The sequence below is a fragment of the Eulemur rufifrons genome, chromosome 7 (genome assembly GCF_041146395.1).
Source record: "Eulemur rufifrons isolate Redbay chromosome 7, OSU_ERuf_1, whole genome shotgun sequence".
NCBI classification, from domain to species: Eukaryota; Metazoa; Chordata; class Mammalia; order Primates; family Lemuridae; genus Eulemur; species Eulemur rufifrons.
The window spans coordinates 279120658-279139543 of NC_090989.1; the positions used below are offsets into that span (position 1 = coordinate 279120658).

An 18886-nucleotide genomic window follows, 5' to 3' on the forward strand; every position below is an offset into this window, starting at 1 on the left:
GAGACCGTGTGATGGAGAATCCTTCCTGTTTTACAGATGAGGGAACCGTGGCTGTCCTCAAGAAGCCATGGGACCTGCCCATAGTCATACAGCCAATGAGTGGCAGGTCCAGGATTTGAACTCCGAGCTATCCGGAAGCCCAGGGCGGGAGTGTGGAGGAGGTCTCCTAGCCTTTGGTTCCTCACGGCCTGAGTCCAGGGGCGTGCTGCCCAGCACACAGGTAGCAGAGGGGGTTGGTTTAACCCAAACCTGCCGTGCCCTGGCCACCTGCTGCTGTTCAGGAGGCCACACCCGCCACCAGGCCAGCCCAGTGGGTGCCAAGGACAAGAGCAGCCCTGTCCTGTGCCCTCACCCTGCCCCTGTTTTAGACGTTCCTCCCCTTGTCCCAGCCCAGCCCAGCGCTGGTTTTGTGGTCTGATTTATTGGTGGGGGATATGCAGGGGTGGGCCCAGACAAGCAGCCCAGCCGTTCCCCACCTGCTGCCTGCCTGAATGGCGGGGGGGGGGGTCTCCGTGTGGCTCTCCCACCCGCACTGTTCTTGTCACCCCTGGGCTCCCAGGCTGGGTCCCCCCGAGGCTACTGTCTCCCACAGCACAGTTGTGCCAGTCCAGGTGTGGGGGCCGCTGGGACAGATCCAGGTGGCTCTGGGCTGGGCCCTCTTCTGTTCCCATGGGGGAGGCGCTGTCGGGCTGGGCTGGGCCCTGAGTTCTCTCCCGCCCAGCCTAGTTCACCAGTGCCACATCCAGGTTCAGTGACAGGGACTTGGGCTTCTCCAACAACATGGAAAGTGGCTTCTCTCCATGGTCCTGGGCAGCCATATCCCAGAGCCACTGGGTTGAAGGTTCTGTGGGGTGGGGTAGGGGGCCCCCACTGGCAGCAGGCCTCTGAGAGGGAGGCCGGAAGGGTGGGCGCAGACAGCTTGCTCCCTCCTTGGCGTGGAGGACTCAGCTTCCGGGGTGAGTTCATGGCCAGTGGCTCCCAGCCGGCGGCTGCTCAGTCTGTTCTGCTGGGTGAGGGCTGGCCGGCCGGCGCTACGCCATGCTGCTGGTGGAGCAGGGGGTGCTCTGGGTGCTCCCAATGCTGTGGTTGGTGCTGCTGCTCTCCGAGGAGGCCGGGGCAGCCACCGCCACCACGGGCTCCCGCTTGCTGGGGGGACCTGGGAGCAGGGGCAGGGGCGGAGGTCAGGGCCCCGGCCAGGGCTCCCCATTCCCTCAGAGGCTTCACTGGGCTCCCCCAGGTGGGTGGGGGGGGCCCTGCGCGCTCACTGCGGGGGCCCGGGGTACTCACGCGTGTGCAAGTAGATGTACCAGAGCGCGGCGGTGAGCAGGGCCCCGATGAGGAAGGCGCCGAAGGTGAGGCCCAGCACGGCGGGCAGGAGGAGGCCTTTGCCTGTGCAACCTGGAGAGGGCCGGCTGCGTCAGCACTGCCGCCGCCTCCCCGGGCCCAGCCTGTAGCGCCCGCCGGGAGCCCGGGTTTTGGTGCCAGTCCTGCTAGGCCGCGGACCTGATTTCTCCGAACCTTAGTCTCCCAGTCTAGCAAATGGGCTCATCAAAGCCAGGCCTGGCACTAACGCGGTTGCCACGACCCCACCCAGAGGGCCCAGCCAGGCCTTTGGGGTCACGCTTCTGCACCCCAAGGTGGATGGGGATGCATTTTCAGGGAGGACGGATGGGACAATGCGAGGAGAGTGTGAGAGGCCTGGGAGTCCGCAGCCTGCCCTGCCCCTCCCTGAGCCCTACGCCAGGTAGAGAATGGGCCAGGGCACCTCCCAGGGCTCCTCGCTCTGCTCTCTGTTGTCCCAAGCCTCATTCCTGCCTCCCCTGACTCCTGTGTGACTGTGGGCCAGGCCGCCTCCCCTGGGCCTCTGACTTCCCATCTGTGTGATGGGGGCATTAGCCCTGCTTTCTTGCTTCTGGCCTGGGGATGGGGGCTCCATCCTGGCCTGGATGGGGTAGCAGAGAGGTGGGTGCCCCCACCCCTCACCCCCACCTCTGCCCCCAGTGTCAGGGACTTTTCTGCCTGGTGGGGGCCTGGGCCCAGGGGGACTAAAGAGGCTGGAGTGTGCTGGCTGAAGGGACGTCCTCCACACTGGGGGCCTCAAGGAAGGCAAGGCCAGCACCACATCCTAAGTGCCTTTTGTCCCATCCAGGAGACCCCATTCTCCTAGCAAGGTCAGCTGGTAACCATGGCAATGGAGAAGCAGTGCACAGGGAATCAGAGGCCTAGAATCCCGTCTGGATCCTACTCCAGGCTCCTGCCCCTCCTCCTGGGATCCCCCTGCCATGGGATCCCCCCTGCCATGTGCCCAGGCCCCGTCCCTCCCGGCTGTCCCCTGTGCCCCACTCTGAGCTCAGCCACTGGAATAAACCCCAGGATACCCAGGAGGAGCTCACCAGACAGGTCAGGGCTGATGACGTTCAGGCGCATGGAGACAGTCCTGTGCACGTCCTGGGGGAGAAGGGAGAGCAGCATGGGGCACAGCGCTTGGGAGGCAGCTTCCAGGCTTACTCCCTGGCTCTGCGACCCTGTCCCAGCCCACTCTGGGGTCTTGGCTTTGAGTCCCATCTCCACTTTCTGGCTGGCTGCTTTGGGAGGTCCTGGGAGATCTGTGCTGTGGGAGGCTATCGGGCAGGCAATCCTTGGCTGCTACTGGGATGTTTCTGGCGAGTGCCTGGAGGCCCCTGCTGCCTGTGAGCACTGTGGGAGCCCTCCCCGTCCTTCACCCTGGTGAACGCCCTGGAGCGACCAGCCAGGTCGGCCCAGAGGCCCAGGCCCACTGTGGCTGGAGGGAGAGGACCCCTTAGGTGTGCCCTGAAGGCTACCCTGGCTTCCTACAGCCAGGAGGCTTTTAACCCTGGAGACCTTTCTGTGTGCAGGGGTCTGGGGGTGACTATGTGAGTGTCCAGGACCAAGTGCCTGAGAACGGGGGTTCACCAGGCAGTGAAGTGTTATGATCGGCAGATGCAGAAGGTCAGAGTTTTGTGTCCTTTGTCTTAACCCCCTTCCCGAAGGTCTCCTGTTCGTTGGGATTACACTGGTGATCACACTACATGGATGGGCGGGTGGACGGATGCCTGGGTGGTACGGTAGGCAGGGGGTGGATGGATGGAGGGTGAGTAAGTGGGAGGTAAATGAACAGATGGACAGTTGCAGCTGCATATCCTGCCAATGCCCGAGTCACAGCAGTCCCACCAGAAGGCTGTAGGGTAGCAGAAACAGCGCTTCTGGAAGCCGGACTGTTAGGCCACGTGCCTGACTACTGCTTTGCCCCTCATCAGCTGTTCCCATGTCCCTCTGGGCTGCCACGTCCCTGCTTGCAAAGCCTAGACTCAGAAGTCACTCTTGAAGCTGGCCTGGCCCAGACCCCACTCACCTGGGACCAGGTCCTAGGACGTAGGGCTATTGTGCAGCTGAGGGTGCCAGTCATGGGTGTGGGCACCATGTAGACGCGGAGGAGGAAGCTGAAGCGCAGGTCACCGTTAGGGCTCGGGGACAGCATGTTCACACAGCTGCTCTTGGCCACCCGGCCCTGGATGAGTTCCACGGTGTCCCCCTCAGGCCCCAAATCTAGGTGGCAGCTGTCTAGCTGGAGCGCGAACTCAGGGATGGATGGGGACATGCTCACCTGCGTGGGTAGGTAGGGGGACAAGGCGTGAGCAGTTACTCTTAACCCTCCCCCTGACCCACTCTCTTGAAATATGGGCTGGGAGGAAAGGCCTGGGCCTGCCTGGGGCAGATGAGGAGAGAGTGACACTCCTGGCAGTGTCCCGGAGCAATGCCTCCTCCACCTGTCCCCCATGCACCCAAGCTGGCTCCCTCCTTATTCTGGGACGTGAAACTCTCATCTCATCCCTGGAGCAATGGTGGAAAGAAAGTCGCGTGAGGAATCCCAGGCGCCGGGAGGCCTGGGGGTGACAGCACACCCAGTACCTGCACAAAGCCCTGCTGGCCCAGCTCGATGGTGCTGGAGGCCTGGAGGAAGTTCGGGCTGAGGTAGAGGCCCAGCTGGAAGGACAGGCTTTCCATGTCGACGCACTGCACCTTTTTCTGTGGGAGGACAGGAAGGAGACTCGGTCGGTCTGGCGGCAGCAGCCAGGAAGGCAACGGGGTGGTGTAGGAGCAGGTGGCACAGCCCAGAGGAGCTGCCTGACTCTCAGCCTCACCTTTTTAAAAAAACTAATACTTATCAAGAATGTCCCCAGGCCAGGCTGTGTGAAGGGCTTTCCCTGGGTCACCCCAGTGACCGCTCCTAAGCACCCCTATGGGGTGGGTCCTTCTTATGCCACAGTTTACAGACAATGACCTTTGGGCCCAGAAAGCTTAAGTGATCTGCCCGAGGCCACACAGCCAATATGTACTAGAGCGCTCTGACTTGAGCGGCTGAGAGCGTGGCCCTCAACAGTACTGCTCTCCCACTGTGTAGAAGGGGAGACTGAGGCACGCTGGGGACATGGCTTGCCAGGGTCAGGGCCTGCTCCCTCCCAAACCAGGAAGGGGCCCGGCCTGGGACGCAGACCCTGGACTGGGGGGTGGGGGGGGTCAGCACAGTGACCATTCATCTCACCTGCTGTGGTGATAAGCTCGATGGGAAATTGACGACCACCTGTGGGGACAGAGAGTCAAGGAGCCCCCGGTCAGAGCCAGAAAGGCCTTGGGGGCATCCCACCCAACACACCCATTTCAGGAGCCAGGCTTGTCTTACGTTCTACTGAGCACCACACCCTGCTCTCCCAGACACCCCTCAGCGTGGAGGGCAGGGAGGCCCTGGAGGGAGCAGCAGCCAGGCTGGTCCTGACCCCCCTCACCTCATTGCTGATCACATGTGCGGTCACTTCCATGCCACAGCTGGAGTAGGTGCTGCGCAACACAAGCTGGTCATCGCTGTCCTCAGCCTGGCAGCTGGGGTCCCCGAAGGTCAGGCTGGTGATGGTGCACTTCAGAGCCTGGGTTGGGGGAAGGGCACCGTCAGGGGCACTGGGCTCCCGGGGGCCTGTCCTTCACAACCCAGCCCAGGGCTCCTAAGCCACAGACATTGCTCTATCCCACTCTTCATCCTGCCCCACTTAAGACTTTTCTTGGGCTGGATGCAGTAATCCTAGCACTCTGGGAGGCCGAGGCGGGAGAATCACTTGAGCTCAGGAGTCCAAGACCAGCCTGAGCAAAAGTGAGACCCCTGTCTCTACTAAAAACAGAAAAATTAGCCAGTGTCCTGGCACGCGCCTGCAGTCCCAGCTACTCGGGAGGCTGAGGCAGGAGGATCATCACTTCAGCCCAGGAGTTTGAGGTTGCTGTGAGCTAGGCTGACACCACGGCACTCACTCTAGCCTGGGCAACAGAGTAAGACTCTGTCTCAAAAGAAAAAAAAAAAAGGAAGATTTTTCTTGAACTTGCTCATTTTTGTGCTAAGCCTTGTCCTAAGCAATAATATCTGTGACATCATGAATTTGATTTGCTACTTATTGTTTTTCTTCTACTATATATATTAAAATAAATACAGGACTATTTAAATTAAAAACATTCACTTGAGTTCCACATAAAATCATCGCTCATGGCCCCACCCCAGGGGCATGCAGGCCCCACCAGCGTAGTCCAACGTGGCACCTGGGGTGGGCAAACTTTTCCTATGTCGGGCCAGACAGTGAAGACAGTCCTGTGCCACAGAACGTCATTGCGGTTCGACCGTGATCCGGTAAGGTTATAATGGAATCGAAGAATTCCTGTTACCTAGTGAATTCATAGTCACTATAATGTGACAGTATTTGTGGTGATGCTGGTGTAAACACCCTACTGTGCTGCCAGTCGTATAAAGTATAGCACATACAATTTTGTACAATGCATAGAATATACAATTTTGTACAGTACATAATACTCGATCATGACATTAAACAACTATGTTACTGGTTTATGGATTTACTATGTTTTTATCATTATTTTAGAGTGTACTCCTACTTATGAAAAAAAAGTTAAGAGTAAAACATCCTCAGGCAGGTCCTTCAGGAGGTATTCCAGAAAGAGGCACTGCTATCATAGATGACAGCTCCATGTGTGTTACTGCCCATGAAGACCTTCCAGTGGGGCAGATGTGGAGCTGGAAGACAGTGATATTGATGATCCTCACCCTGTGTAGACCTAGGCTAATGTATGTGTGTGTGTCTCAGTTACAGCAAGCTAAGGTTAATTTATTATTGAAAAAAAAAATTTGGTGTAGCCTAAGGGTACAGTGTTTGTAACGTCTACAGTAGTCTACAGGAATGTCCCGGGACTGCACATTCACTCACCACTCACTGACTCACCCAGAGCAACTTCCAGTCCTGCAAGCTCCATTCATGGGAAGTGCCCTGTACAGGTGCACCATTTTCTCTCTCTCTCTCTCTCTCTCTCTCTCTTTTTTTTTCTTTTGAGACAGGGCCTCACTACGTTGCCCAGGCTGGTATTGAACTCCTGGTCTCAAGTGATCATCCTGCTTCAGCCTCCCAAGTAGCTGAGATTACAATCATGTGCCACCACACCCAGCTTTTATCTTTTATATCCTATTTTTATTATACCCTTTCTATGTCTAAACATGTTTAGATACATAAATACTTACCATTATATTACAGTTGCCTACAGAATTCAGTACAGTAACATGCTGTACAGGTCTGTAGCCTAGGAGTGATAGGCTACACTGAATAGCCAAGGTGTGTAGGAGGCTATCCCATCTAGGTGTGTGTAAGTATACTTTGTGTATCCCAGTCGTTAAACACTGAATGACTGCATTTATGCCTTGTGGGCTATATGATCTCTGCTGTAATAACCCAACTTTGCCATATAGCCTGAAGGCAGCCATAGAAAATATGTAAATGAATGGGATGGTTATGTTCCAATAAAACTTTATTTACAAAAACAGGAAGTGGGCCAGAGTTTGCCAACCTGTCTTAGGAGAATCAAACCTTAGAATTTCTCACTCACACTCTCAGGATCAAAGAATCTCCGAGTCCTAGAGCTGAGTGGGCTGTTGGAGGTCCCCCTTGAGTCCAGCAAACTCACATCCACCCCTCCAGGATGCTGCTCCTGAGTGCCACTGTCCCCAGCCGCCTGGGGCCACCTTAGGGGACATCCGCCCACCAAATAAAAATGGCTCTGAGGGAAGCTCCAGCCACACATGGGCCTGGAATTCAAACTCCGCACAGTGATCGTATTTCGTAAGTCAATGAGAGGGCAGCATGCTCTGTGTTTGGGGTGGGTCTGTTTTCTTTGTGTTTTCTTCTGTACAACTTCATGTACTTGGAATATGCGGATTTCTTTTTTAAAAAATGGCATCTTACTGCCCTTTATGATGCAGCTTAGTTTCTCACCCAACAATAAATTATATACATCTTTCTGTGTCTATATTTATAGATTTACCACATTCCTTTTAACTGCGGCATAATGTTCCACAGATTAATGGATTGCAGTGTATCCATCCTACTGATGGATATTTAGGTTCCCAATCACAAATAATGTGTCAGGGACTATCCTTTTGCAACAGGCAAGAGTTTCTTTAGGATGGTGAAACTGCTAAGACAAAATTGACAAGGTAAATTTTAGTGGTAATTAGAATAGCTGCTGTCAAATTACCCTCTAATGAGTTGGATCTGACCTCATCTCCCACCAGCTATGCATGAGGGTCCCATTTCCCCTCACCTTCGCTTAGGTGTCGTTTTTGCCTCTTGCCTACTTTGCAACACTTCAAAGATCATCTGGCTAATTTGCCTAACAGAAATTCTATTTATTTCCAGCAAGGAAGCAGATTTTAAGCAATTGGCAGAAAGTTGGGAGCTCTGCAGTCTGTCAACAAGATGGAGAAACAGAGAGTGCCACTCCCTGGGGACTGGGCATTAGCAGCACCGGCCACTGCTGGTCACTGCACCAGCTCCTCCACCTCCCAGACATCTGCTGGGCCAGGCGAGGCAGGGGAGGAGGGGCAGGTGCACAGCACTCATGCGGGCCTTCGTCCAGGCCCCTGTGCCCCAACCCCCAAAAACCTTCCCTGTGGACTTAACCACAGAGTTCAACATCATTCCGAATATCCCTGAGAAATGATTTATCAAAGCTCTGGCAGAGAGCTTTCCTCAAACCAAAGAAATCACACAGGGGAAGATGGGCAGCTAGGATAACCCAATTTTTTTATGTCCAAAAAATTAAAAACCACTGGAGCCAAAATATAAAGAACTAGAACAAATCAGGGGAAATGATGGACAAAGGGAAGATTTTTTTTTCTTTATGTAAAAAGCTTATAAAAATCATCAAGAAAAATACCCAGCCCTAATGATAAAGAGACTCAGGTTCTTGTCACTCACCTGGAGCCCACATTCACTAGAGAATTCTAGATTAAAACGAGAATGGAATATCATGGTCTACCTCCCACATTGGCAAAGTTTTTTGTTTTGTTTTGTTTGTTTGTTTTGTTTTTTAAATTATATCCTGGAGAGAGAGAAGCAGTCTCATCCTTGGGAAAGTGGGCTGGAGATTTCACTCTTTTTTTTTTTTTTAAGAGACAAGGTCTCTCTCTGCCACCCAGGCTGAAGTGCAGTGGCGTCATCAGCTCACTGCAGCCTCAAACTCCTGGGCTCAAGTGATCCTCCTGCCTCGGCCTCCCAAAGTGCTGGGATTACAGGTGTGAGCCACTGCACCTGGCCACTTCACTCCTTTTAACCCAGCAATGCCACTAATGCAGAAATCTATCCCTACAAAATAATCCTATATAAAGAAAAGTTCCATACACAATGATGTTTTTTGCCTATCTGTAACATTACAAAATTGGAAACAACCTGAATGTCTAATAAGGGAAGAGGAGTTAATTACAGCATGTCAATATGATGGAATGATATGTGCTTATTAAACATGATATTACATACAGATGTCAAAGCTCTAAAAATATAGTAAGTGAAATAGCAAGAGACTAACAAACACATCCCTTGTGATTATGCTGACATAAGAAATAAACAGAGAAAACACTCCAGAAAGAAACACACCAAAATATTGGCAGCCATTGTCTTTGGGTGGAGAGATTAAGATTTTCTTCTTTTCTAATGTTAACATATTTTTAATGCACGTGTTATTTTTTATAATAAATATATTTGTTTATCAATCAGGCAGAGACCACACTGTGCATATATTCTGTTAAGTGACCACCCAGCTCAGCAAGCATTTAGGATTAATAGTAACAACTACCTAGTACTGGCATTATTTACTGAGCACTTACTATGCACCGCATCTGGCTGTGCCACGTGCTCGGCCTGTCAGACCTCATTTGATTCTCACCATGTGGTAGGTACCTTTATCAACTCCATGTTGCAAGCGGGAAAACTGAGGCTTGCAGAGGGATGTGACTTGTCTCCCTGCCTGGGCTAGAATCTCACGATTCTTGGGCCAGTAGAAGGACTAGCTGCCCATGTCAGCCCGAGTTGGAGGGGCAAGAGCTCCCTTACCGCTACAAGATCTTTCTTGAGTACCAGAGTCATGACGTCATTGGCGCACTTCGGCTGGAGCAGGGACATGAGCAGCTCTGGGCTGCAGGTGTCTTTGGGAGGAGTGGTCTGGACTGGTGCAGGTGAGGTCGGCAGCCCCCCGCCTGTGGGATACCAGGGGGACAGTCACTGAGCGCTCACAGGCACTAAGCTCTTCGGTTAGCTACACCCACCGCCCACCTGCGGCAGATGAGACAAGCGGGCAGAGAGCGGCTGAGGCACCTAACCCCGCTCACACAGCGGTGCTTCACCCCCGCTGGGGCAACCGATGGCGGGGGGACGCGGGGCAGGGGAAGGGGGCTGGTGCTCACCACAGCTGGGGGCCCGCAGCGAGACGACACTGGCCAGCGGTAACTCCACGAAGGACGCTACGACGCTGGCGTTGAGCATCCGGGCCTCCCCCAAGAGGCCTTGGGGTGTGTCTGGGAGCACGAAGCCACGGATGTTCTTCTCTGGAAAGATCTTGAAGGAGTACTCGCCCGTGGTCTAGTGGTAGGAAGAGAGGCAGAGCAGGGAACCGTCGACATGGTAAGGGGCACTGCAGGCTGGCCGGGGTTACGCCAGGCCTGGTCCTGCTGTCCCCTCTGCTTGGCCTCCTTCCCCTTGTTCACTGGCTCCTGTTTGTCCTTCAGCTCAGCTCAGGGTTCCCCTCTCCAGGAACCTTCCCTGACCCTGTAGCCTGGGTTGGGGGCTCCCCAGCCGATCAGGGAAGGCTTCCTGGAGGAGGTGGCCCCTAGGCGAAAGTCTGAAGGAAGAACAGGTGGTGCGTAGAGGAAGAGTGCTGGGGGCAGAAGGACCCTCGTGTGCCAAGGTCAGGGCTGGAGTGCTGGTGCGAGAGGTGGCCTGGCAGCAGAGGTTGGGAGTTTGGGTTTTCTGTTTGGGGAGCTGCAGGACTCACCCAGATCTGCACGTTGTGGTTGGCGTCGATAAGCCAGGACACGTAGGGTGGACCCTGCAGGATGAGGACGGCGTCGGGATCCCCAGACGCACAGCTGAGTTCCACCTTCACTGTCACTGTCCGGGGCCTGCGGGGAGACAGGTGGCTGCGTCAGCGTGGGCGGGAATGCTGACCGGGCCAGGCCAGGCTGGCAATGGGGCCTGGCGGCGGGTGGGCAGCGGCTGCACCGCTACCTGGCCAGGTGTGGATCTAGGGGACTGGGGTGGGACTGGGGCGAGGTTGGGGCCCTCCGGGAGGGGCCTGTTGGACCGGGCCCTAGAGGCAGGCGAGGGCGACCGAGCCCTGACCTGGCTGGCGCGCGACTTAACGAGGGGCGGGGCCTGGCTGGGGGCGCCCAGCGTGGTCGGTGAGCGCCCTTACCCGGCGGAGGAGCCCGGCAGGACCCTGAGGATGTGCGCCTCCTTGTGGCCGGCCACGCCTTCCAGGCGGCAGCCGCGAACCAAGGCCGGGGTCTGCGGCTGCCATTCGAGCGTGCGGCCCATGTCGTGGCGGGCTTCCGGCAGGCAGTAGGACGGTGACCCCTGGGCTGTGGAGACAAGCGCACCTCAGTCCCTCCCTGAGCGACCCGGCACAGAACACAGAGCCTCACCCTCACCCACAGCCGAAGGCAGTGGTGGTGGGGGGCGGGCAGGATGGAGCCCCACAGGTGGAGAGGCCTCGGAGGACCTGGGTTCAAATCTCCCCTCCACCACTTACCTGCCGGGTGACCCTGTGCAAGTCCCCGGGCCTCCTTTCCTCATTTGTCAACACAGGGTCAACATAAGGGCTGAGCCCATGGCCCATGTTAGGATGCGGCCCCGCACCCACCCAGCACATCACCCCATTTTAATCTTTCTTACAGCTTTTACCAAAACCTGAAATTATAGAATTTATTGTTCTGTGTGCATGTTTATTGTCAAATTCCTCATCAGCTCCAGGAAAGCAGAGCCTGGGTCTGTCCCCACAGCATCCTCACTTGGCACATAGTTCATGCACAATAAATAATATGAAAGTGCTGTTTTTTAGGTCAAAAAACTGGCATTTCACACGGTTCGATCTGGTATTTGGCAAAAGAGGACTAACTTGCTGCGCCCGAGTCTGAGGAATGGGCCAGAGGAGCTCAGATCCCTGCAGAGCGGAGCCCTGGCCCAGACAGGTGCTGGGGAAACTCACCTTGGCCCAGACGGAGGAGGATGCTGTGGGGGTCGTCCAGCTCCGCAGCAGAGGTGATGGGGCCCTTTGCAGCTGCCCAGTCCAGGATCTGGCTCTTGGAGGTGAAGGGTGGCAGCTGTGTGGTGTTGACTCCAGGGAGCTCTTGGGTGAGAAACACGTTGCGGTTCTGGGGAGACACACAGAGGCTCAGAGTGCTGTCTGGGCTGCGTGCATCCCGTCCGCCCATGCAGGAGGACAAGAAGTGATTTGGGGAGTCAGCCCATTGGCTGAGAAAAAGCAGCCAGGGCTGAGAATGTCAGCCCAGAGCCCCCCAGACACCCCACCCCAGTCAGATCAGCTGATCTTCTCTTCCACACATCCTTGTTCAGCTGCCTGTCCAAACATCACCTGTCCACCCCTCCATAGTTGTACTCATTCAATCCACATATAATGACATCATGTGGCTGTCTCCCCCTGTACTCTGAGGGTCCGTGAAACATGATGTCTACCTTGCCCATCTTTGCACAGTGCTTGACACATAGTAGGCACCGAGAAATATTTGTTTGACTTTGTGCTGGGCCCTGGGCCCCACAAGGACCCTGATGACAGCTTCACCCTGACACCTGGGTGCTCCCCACACGTGGGAAGTGAGGGAGGAAGGGAGGAAAGAAGAAATGGGTGAGTGAAGGAATTAATGAATTAAAGACAGAGAGGGATGGTCCTTGTTCTGGGGGAATCTGACCATTCAGAAACTCGATATGCATCAAGTCATTTGAAGCAAAAGAAGACAGAAAATATTATTTAATAAGAAACAAAGGGGCGAGACAGTGCCCTGGTTGGGGGGAAGAAACAGGAGGACTTCCTGGAGGAGATGCTATGGGGAATGAAGGATTCAGAGGAAGCTGTTGGGGCCATGGACTCAGAGTTTCCTCTGAGTTCCGTGTCCAAAGCCAGGGCCATTGAGCCAAATGAAGCAGCAGCAGCATAAGGGTTTCAGGCTAGATGCTAAGGGGGACTGCCAGACAGTGACAGTAGGCAAGACATCACAGAATGGGCCACCTACAATGAAGCACCATACCTTCCCTGCAGAAATTTAACAAGGGGGCAAGGTGATGAGTGCCCTGGGTGCAGAACCCAGCCCCCACTGCAGGCAGGGCTGGGACAGTGGCTTAGAACTGGGTTGGGGGGATGGATCTGCTACATCGTACATCCCCTGTCTGCAAAATGGGGATATAGGAGGGACTAGAGCGCCTGGTACCGAGGCCCGAGCCCTGTTGGGCCTCTGCCTCTGACTCCTCCTGGTCTCGGCTCCACAGCCCCCTCCGAGGGTATTTTTAGTCGGGGAAGGAGGAGGGAGCAGCCAGGCTGAGGCCGGAGCCCAGAGCCCGCGGGCCGCTGCAACCTCCCAGCAGGCTGGAGCGTTTCATGTTCCTGAGTCACCCTGGGCTCTGCCAGGCTCAGGTCCCGCTGGCGGAGCGGGAGAAGAAACGGGAAGATGGGGAGACGGGGGTGCTTTTCCACCCTCCGTGGCACCTCGACTTCCCCTCTGGGTGCCAAGGCTTGGCCCCCATGGTTGGATTTGTCCCTCTCCCTCCATCCTGGGGGCTTTCCATGCTGCCTTGGCCATGTCCGTCTGTCTCTGTGCCATCCCTGTCACCAGTCTGGATGCTTCATCCCTGCTCCTCACCCCTACTTCTCTCTCTGTCTCCAGGCCTGTCTCCCATCTCTGCGGGCCCCTGAGCTGTCCTCTCCAGCGTCTGTCTGTACCTCCCACGGTGGCCGTCCTCTCCCCGTTTCCATGTTTCTTTGTGTGTCTCCCCTCCCTCACCCTCTGCTTTCTCTGCTGTAAACAACAGCTGCTCACATCTGGCGGCCACCTCCTGGAGCCTTCCGTGTGGAGGAGGCAGTGCTGACCGGCCGCCGCCTCCTCCAGCCCCGGGACGCTGGCTGTGGCTCCCAGCCAGCTGAGCTCCTCTCTCTGGTGGATGTGTCCAACACTTACAGCTTGATTTTTTAAAAATAATTTTTCTCCAAAGTAGGCCAAGTCAATTAAAGCAACTCTTGCAAATTCAACAAAGTGTAAAGAACAAAATAAACGTCTCTCCTAATCCCACTTCCCAGCCATGACCACCGTTAACACCTTGTGAGATTTCCTCTTGGCCCTTTCCCTCTGTACAGAAATATTTTCCAATATATATCTTTGTCAAAAGTGAAAAGATTCTTGTATGGAATATCATTGAGTCCAGTTGTCCCACTGGACAGATGGGCAAACTGAGGCTATGTGAGGACCAGAGTTGGCCAGGGTTGAACGTCAACCTGATTCCCACCTCTGGGTCTGGACCCGACCCGAGGTCCTGCTGCTCACTGGGCTGTCTTTGTCAGGCCCTGGGGAGTAATGTCAGATGAACAGGCGAAGCAAGGCTTGGCCACTGGGGTGGGAGACCCGGGTCCACAGGGAAGGACACAGGGACCTCCCATGGCCAGTGCCTGAGCCCGGGACTGGAGGTAACACACTCACAGAGGCCAGGTGAAGTGGGATCCCCACGGCCTGCAGCTGCAGGAAGACATTCTTGTCTGTGCTGAGGACCAGAAGCACCTCTTGGGGCCGAGTGCCATTTTGCTTGGATGCCTGGACAGTCAGTTCCAGTTGCAACACCTCCTGCAGGGGGCGGAGAGCAGAGGAGAGACACACACAGACCAGTCAGACTTGCATAGGTCGTGCCACCCTGACGCGTTGATGACTCGTTCACCGTTGGCTGCTACTGCTCTCTCCCTGCCCGGCCCGTTCACCCTGGCCCGGCCCTCAGGACGTGCTCAGAAACTATCTGCTGATGAACGAGGGAGGTCAGTCCTGGCAAATCCAAAGAGAGAAAGAAAACTGGGCTGAGCCTGAACTTCATCCAACAATCAATCAAGGTTTATTATTTCTACTAATCGCTTGCTGTGTACTGGGCCTTAGAGAGTGCCCAGAGCATGGAGACAGTGACCCCGCCCCCCGCAGTCCCTGTGTGGCAACTCTGCTTGCAGCCCATATGAGACATTCACACTGCTCCCCCAGTTTGCACCATTCCTGTTTCCCTTACTAGTCTCGAGTATGAAAACCCTGGGGGCTTTTTTGGTATAATACCATTACTTTGGTATAAGAACGTGAAGTTGAAATCATGTATGTCTTGAGATGTACTGACTGCATTAACAGTTCTAAATGACCAATGGTATATGCACTTAGAATGTTTTCATAACACCACCATCACCTACCACTTACATAGGGCCTACTATGTGCCAGGGCTGTTATGAGTGCTTTACACATTAACTCAATTTAATTCTTGCAACAACTTTAGGAGGCAGGTACCATTCTATTCGCACTTACTGATTTGGGAACCAAGGCACAGAGAGGTGAAGTCATTTGCCCAGGATCACACAGCAAGTAAGTCAGGGGCTGGCATTGGTACCAGGGCAGGTAGGTCTGGTCCTACCCACTGTACTGCCCTTGCACATTTTTCCCCACCTTATTCCCAAAAGAAAAAGAACACAGCAACCCACGAGACAAGGCTGCTATTGAAAGAATGACCCCTGCTCTGCTCAAAGACCTTCTGCGCCAGTGCTGTGTGACCAGGAGAGCACTGAGACTAGACCTGGTGTGCGCCCCACCACCCACACTCAAGGCCAAAGGCAGACGGAAACATTTTGCTGAAACACAGACTCCAGCTGCTTTCAGGTGAAGGCTGGCAGCCTAAAAGGTGACCCAAAACGTCTCCTCAAAGCTATGACAAAGGAGACTAGTGTTTCACGATGAAGACACCAGTGGAAAGTTTGGAGATTTATCTTCTAATCGTCTCCTTGCCATTTCCCCAACTGATGTCACAAAGCCAGTGACAGTGTTACAGCCGCTGGAAAAATCTGCCCAGAAATATTTCCGTTACCCAATAATGACACCATAGTCACTCTTTGCTTATGAGTTTGCTCTTTAAAACAAAAAAGAGCAAATATTACTATTTCACTTTCAATTTCACAGATAATTTTTTTTCATTTTAGTGTGCTATTCAGGTTGGTTATTTTAAAATTATTTTTATGCTAATTTATAATAGCCTAATAAGATACATTTCAAATTTATGTTTGTATCAGTTCGCACGTTTGATTAATGTTTTCTAATGGGTTTATAACTTTTGGCTTTCCAAATACATTGTTTCCACAGTTTTTAAAAATATTATGCATTCTAAACACTTTAAAAATTAAACTCTGGTCTGTGGTTTGCATAAGGTGGCTAGAAAAAAAAAATGAAATGCTGGATCTAATGCCATACTTTGATAAAATATGTCATACATCTAAATGTCAGAACTGACATTTTGTTCCAGGGTTGTGATCACTGCTGGAAATTCACCGGAGCGAAGCGAGACCCACGTCCGCTGCGACGGGAAAGGCCCAGGCACGACCGATCCGCCCGCATCACTGGGGACGGACCCACCCGGCCTCTTTACCCTGATTGTGTCTGTGCTGTTAGCTCAAACAATCGAATATGGTTGCGCAACTCTGTATACACCAAAACCGCTCAACTGTACACTTTAAATGGGTGAATTTTATCTCAAAGCTATTAAAAAAACAATTGAATATCAGTTGAATTACTGATATTGAATTACTGCAAAGTGGTTTCTCCTGGTTCCAACTAACGGGTGCCTGGCCCTGTGCTGAGCATGTTGCACGTGCTATCTGACCCACGCACGTTCTCCCGTTTTACAGATGCAGAAATAGAGGCTCACGGAGGGAAGCTGCCAAGGGAACTGCTGGTGAGTGGTGAAGTCAGGAGCCCGGGGCACGTCAGCCTGGTGCCAGAGTGGAGCCCACAGTCCCTGGACCTCTGGGCAGCTCACTTGGACCACGTCCTCCCTCTCAACCGCACCTCTCTCCTCCGCTGCCCCATGGTCTGTCGCTGTCCAGCCCGTCTGTCCGTCCCCACCTGGAGGAGAGAACTGCAAGGCCACCACGCAGTGACTAGATGGCCCTGGTTTGGCAGACTGCAGCCAGGAGATGCCACAGGCTGCAGCGAGATCCGTCCTTTACCTCTTGGGGGACACCCACCCACAGGCCGAGGGCGCTGCAGGAGCCAGGGAGTACAGGCCCTGAGCTGTGAGGGAAGAGCCCTGTGACTGTCCAGTCCTACTGCTGCTCTGCACTGTCCTTGTTCCTCTGTGCGTCAGTTTTGTAATCTGTGAAATGGGGGAGGACAGGGTCGGGAACCCATACCAGGTGGGGCTGTGGATAAAGGAAGTGAAAAAAGGGAAGCGGAGGTCAGGGCCCGGTCATGCTGGGGTGAGGGCATTAGGAGGCTGGCACTTCGGGACACTTGTCATGACACTCAGCTCTTCTCCTGGAGCTCACAAACCAAACCCACCACCGAGCTGCCACCAAGTCCTTCCCTGCAGAGTTGGGGGGTGGCAGGGGTCGGGGCAGTCATAGCGCAAGTGAGCAGTTTGGAAACGCGGGGCGGCTGAAAGGCTGTGTGTGTGCTCGGGGTCTCTGAGTGCCAGGCCAGGCCAGGAGGACACCAGCCAGTTCCCAGAAAAGCCCGGTCAGGGTTTCCACAGCAGACACTTGTAGCCCACGGCCCTGACTCACCGCTGCGGCTGCTCACGCACACTGACTTCCCTCTTCCCGCCCGGGGCTCAAAGGCAAAGAAAGGCCCTGCCTTGCCCCCACCCCAAGCTCCCAGCCTTCCCAGTGGGATGCTGGGAGTTCTGGCAGCCGGGCCAGCCCTGTGCCCCCAGCCCCGCCAGTCGCCAGTCGGGACCTGCCCCGGCCCCCTCCCTGAGTGGGTGGATGGGAGCCCGAGTTTCTATTTTTGTGCCAGTATCCCACAGATGCCATTGTTGGCCCAGCCGTAGGTGGCGGGAAGGGGGGATTTCGGTGAGGAGGCCCTGAGTGCTAGTAGCCACTTATAGAAAGTCGCTTCCAGTAATTCTTCTAGGAGTGGAGCCTCGGGGCTGCCTGCAGCCCCCACCCTCCCAGAGTCTGACCGGAGGCGGCCAGATTGTCGCCAGCCGTCCCTCTGTCCACCCCAGAAGACTCAGACAGTACATAGAGGCAGGGTGGCAGGGGAAGGGGGTCAATGCCAGATAGACCTGAATTCAAATGTGGGCTCAGTGAGTAGCCTATGACCCTGGACAGTCACTGCTCCTCTCTGGGCCTCAGTTTCATTATCTAGAAAATGGACTGAACAATATGCCCACTTCACGGACTTGTGAGGATTCAGCGTGATTCTGCCTGCAAAGCGGGATGTCCAGTGCCAGCTAACTATGTGGGGAGCTTGGCCTTCATCCCCTCTGCCTCTGCCCTGCACACTCATCCAGAGGAGCGCTACGGTTTAGGGGCTGCTAGGGCTGGTGTTAGAGGTGGGCCACAGTTACCAAGAATTGCGACACACCTCAGCCATGCCTCCCTGTGGCATCCCCTCTCTGGGCCTCAGTCTCCCCATCTGTGCAGGGAGGAGTGGGATCAATGATGTCCTGGAATTGTGTGGCCTCTGGATTCCAACCTGTCTCATGGGGGTCCCAGCATTTGGCATCTAGGAGTCCTGGTCTCCAGCCAGGAGGGCCTCAGAGTGGGCTTCCAGAACCCCCTGGAGAGATATGCTTCCTCCCCAGCTGAGGGGCCCCTGGTCCCTCTGGTGCTGCTGGTGGTCCGCCCAAGCCCTCCTCAGCTCCCCAACTCACTTGCCCGCCTGAGAGGCCAGGGCTGGGCCCAGCCTGGGGCTTCCATGCTCACAAAGGGAGACAGGAAAATGCACAACTTTGTACTCAGGAGCTTGGGAGAAAACAAGACTAACACCTCCAAACAATCAGACATAAATAGCAAGTGATACCACCACCCCCTGGGGATGGCCAATCAGCAAATGCTTATATGCATGTACATTTTCTCCTTCCTTCTTTCCTTCTTCCCTCCTCCCTCTCTTCCTTCCATTACCTATCCATCCACCTAACCATCTACCTACCCACCCACCCACCCACCTACTCATCCACCCACCCACCTATCTATCCATCCACTTACCATCCACCCACCTATCCATCCACCCATCCACCCATCTACACATCTACCCATCCATCCATCCATTCACCCACTCATCTACCCATCCACCCATCCACCCACTTACACATATACCCATCCACCCATCCATCCACCCGTCCATCCACCCACCCATCTACCCATCCACCCATCCACCCATCCATCCATCTACCCACCCACCTATCCATCTACCCATCTACCCATCCACCCACCCACCCATCTACCCATCCATCCATCTACCCACCCATCTACCCAT

At 54.7% G+C, this 18886-nt stretch overlaps 1 protein-coding gene across 2 annotated transcripts in view; it reads right to left on the minus strand.

The window, feature by feature from the left end:
* Window positions 1-307: 307 nt before the first annotated feature.
* ENG (endoglin) overlaps window positions 308-18886 on the minus strand; it is a 30963-nt gene continuing 12384 nt past the window's right edge. Inside the window, exons 3-17 of one of the 2 annotated variants that reach the window (XM_069476818.1) lie at window positions 14096-14236; window positions 11599-11764; window positions 11475-11482; window positions 11143-11176; window positions 10807-10972; window positions 10387-10513; window positions 9800-9974; window positions 9450-9592; window positions 4806-4943; window positions 4565-4603; window positions 3931-4047; window positions 3374-3625; window positions 2394-2448; window positions 1288-1398; window positions 308-1156 (exon numbers count right to left, since the gene is read on the minus strand). In XM_069476818.1, coding sequence (XP_069332919.1) covers window positions 1032-1156; window positions 1288-1398; window positions 2394-2448; window positions 3374-3625; window positions 3931-4047; window positions 4565-4603; window positions 4806-4943; window positions 9450-9592; window positions 9800-9974; window positions 10387-10513; window positions 10807-10972; window positions 11143-11176; window positions 11475-11482; window positions 11599-11764; window positions 14096-14236 — 1797 coding nt within the window. In that variant the 3' untranslated portion in view covers window positions 308-1031. The remainder of the gene's footprint in view (window positions 1157-1287; window positions 1399-2393; window positions 2449-3373; window positions 3626-3930; window positions 4048-4564; window positions 4604-4805; window positions 4944-9449; window positions 9593-9799; window positions 9975-10386; window positions 10514-10806; window positions 10973-11142; window positions 11177-11474; window positions 11483-11598; window positions 11765-14095; window positions 14237-18886) is intronic. The other variant, XM_069476817.1, reaches the window with a different exon arrangement.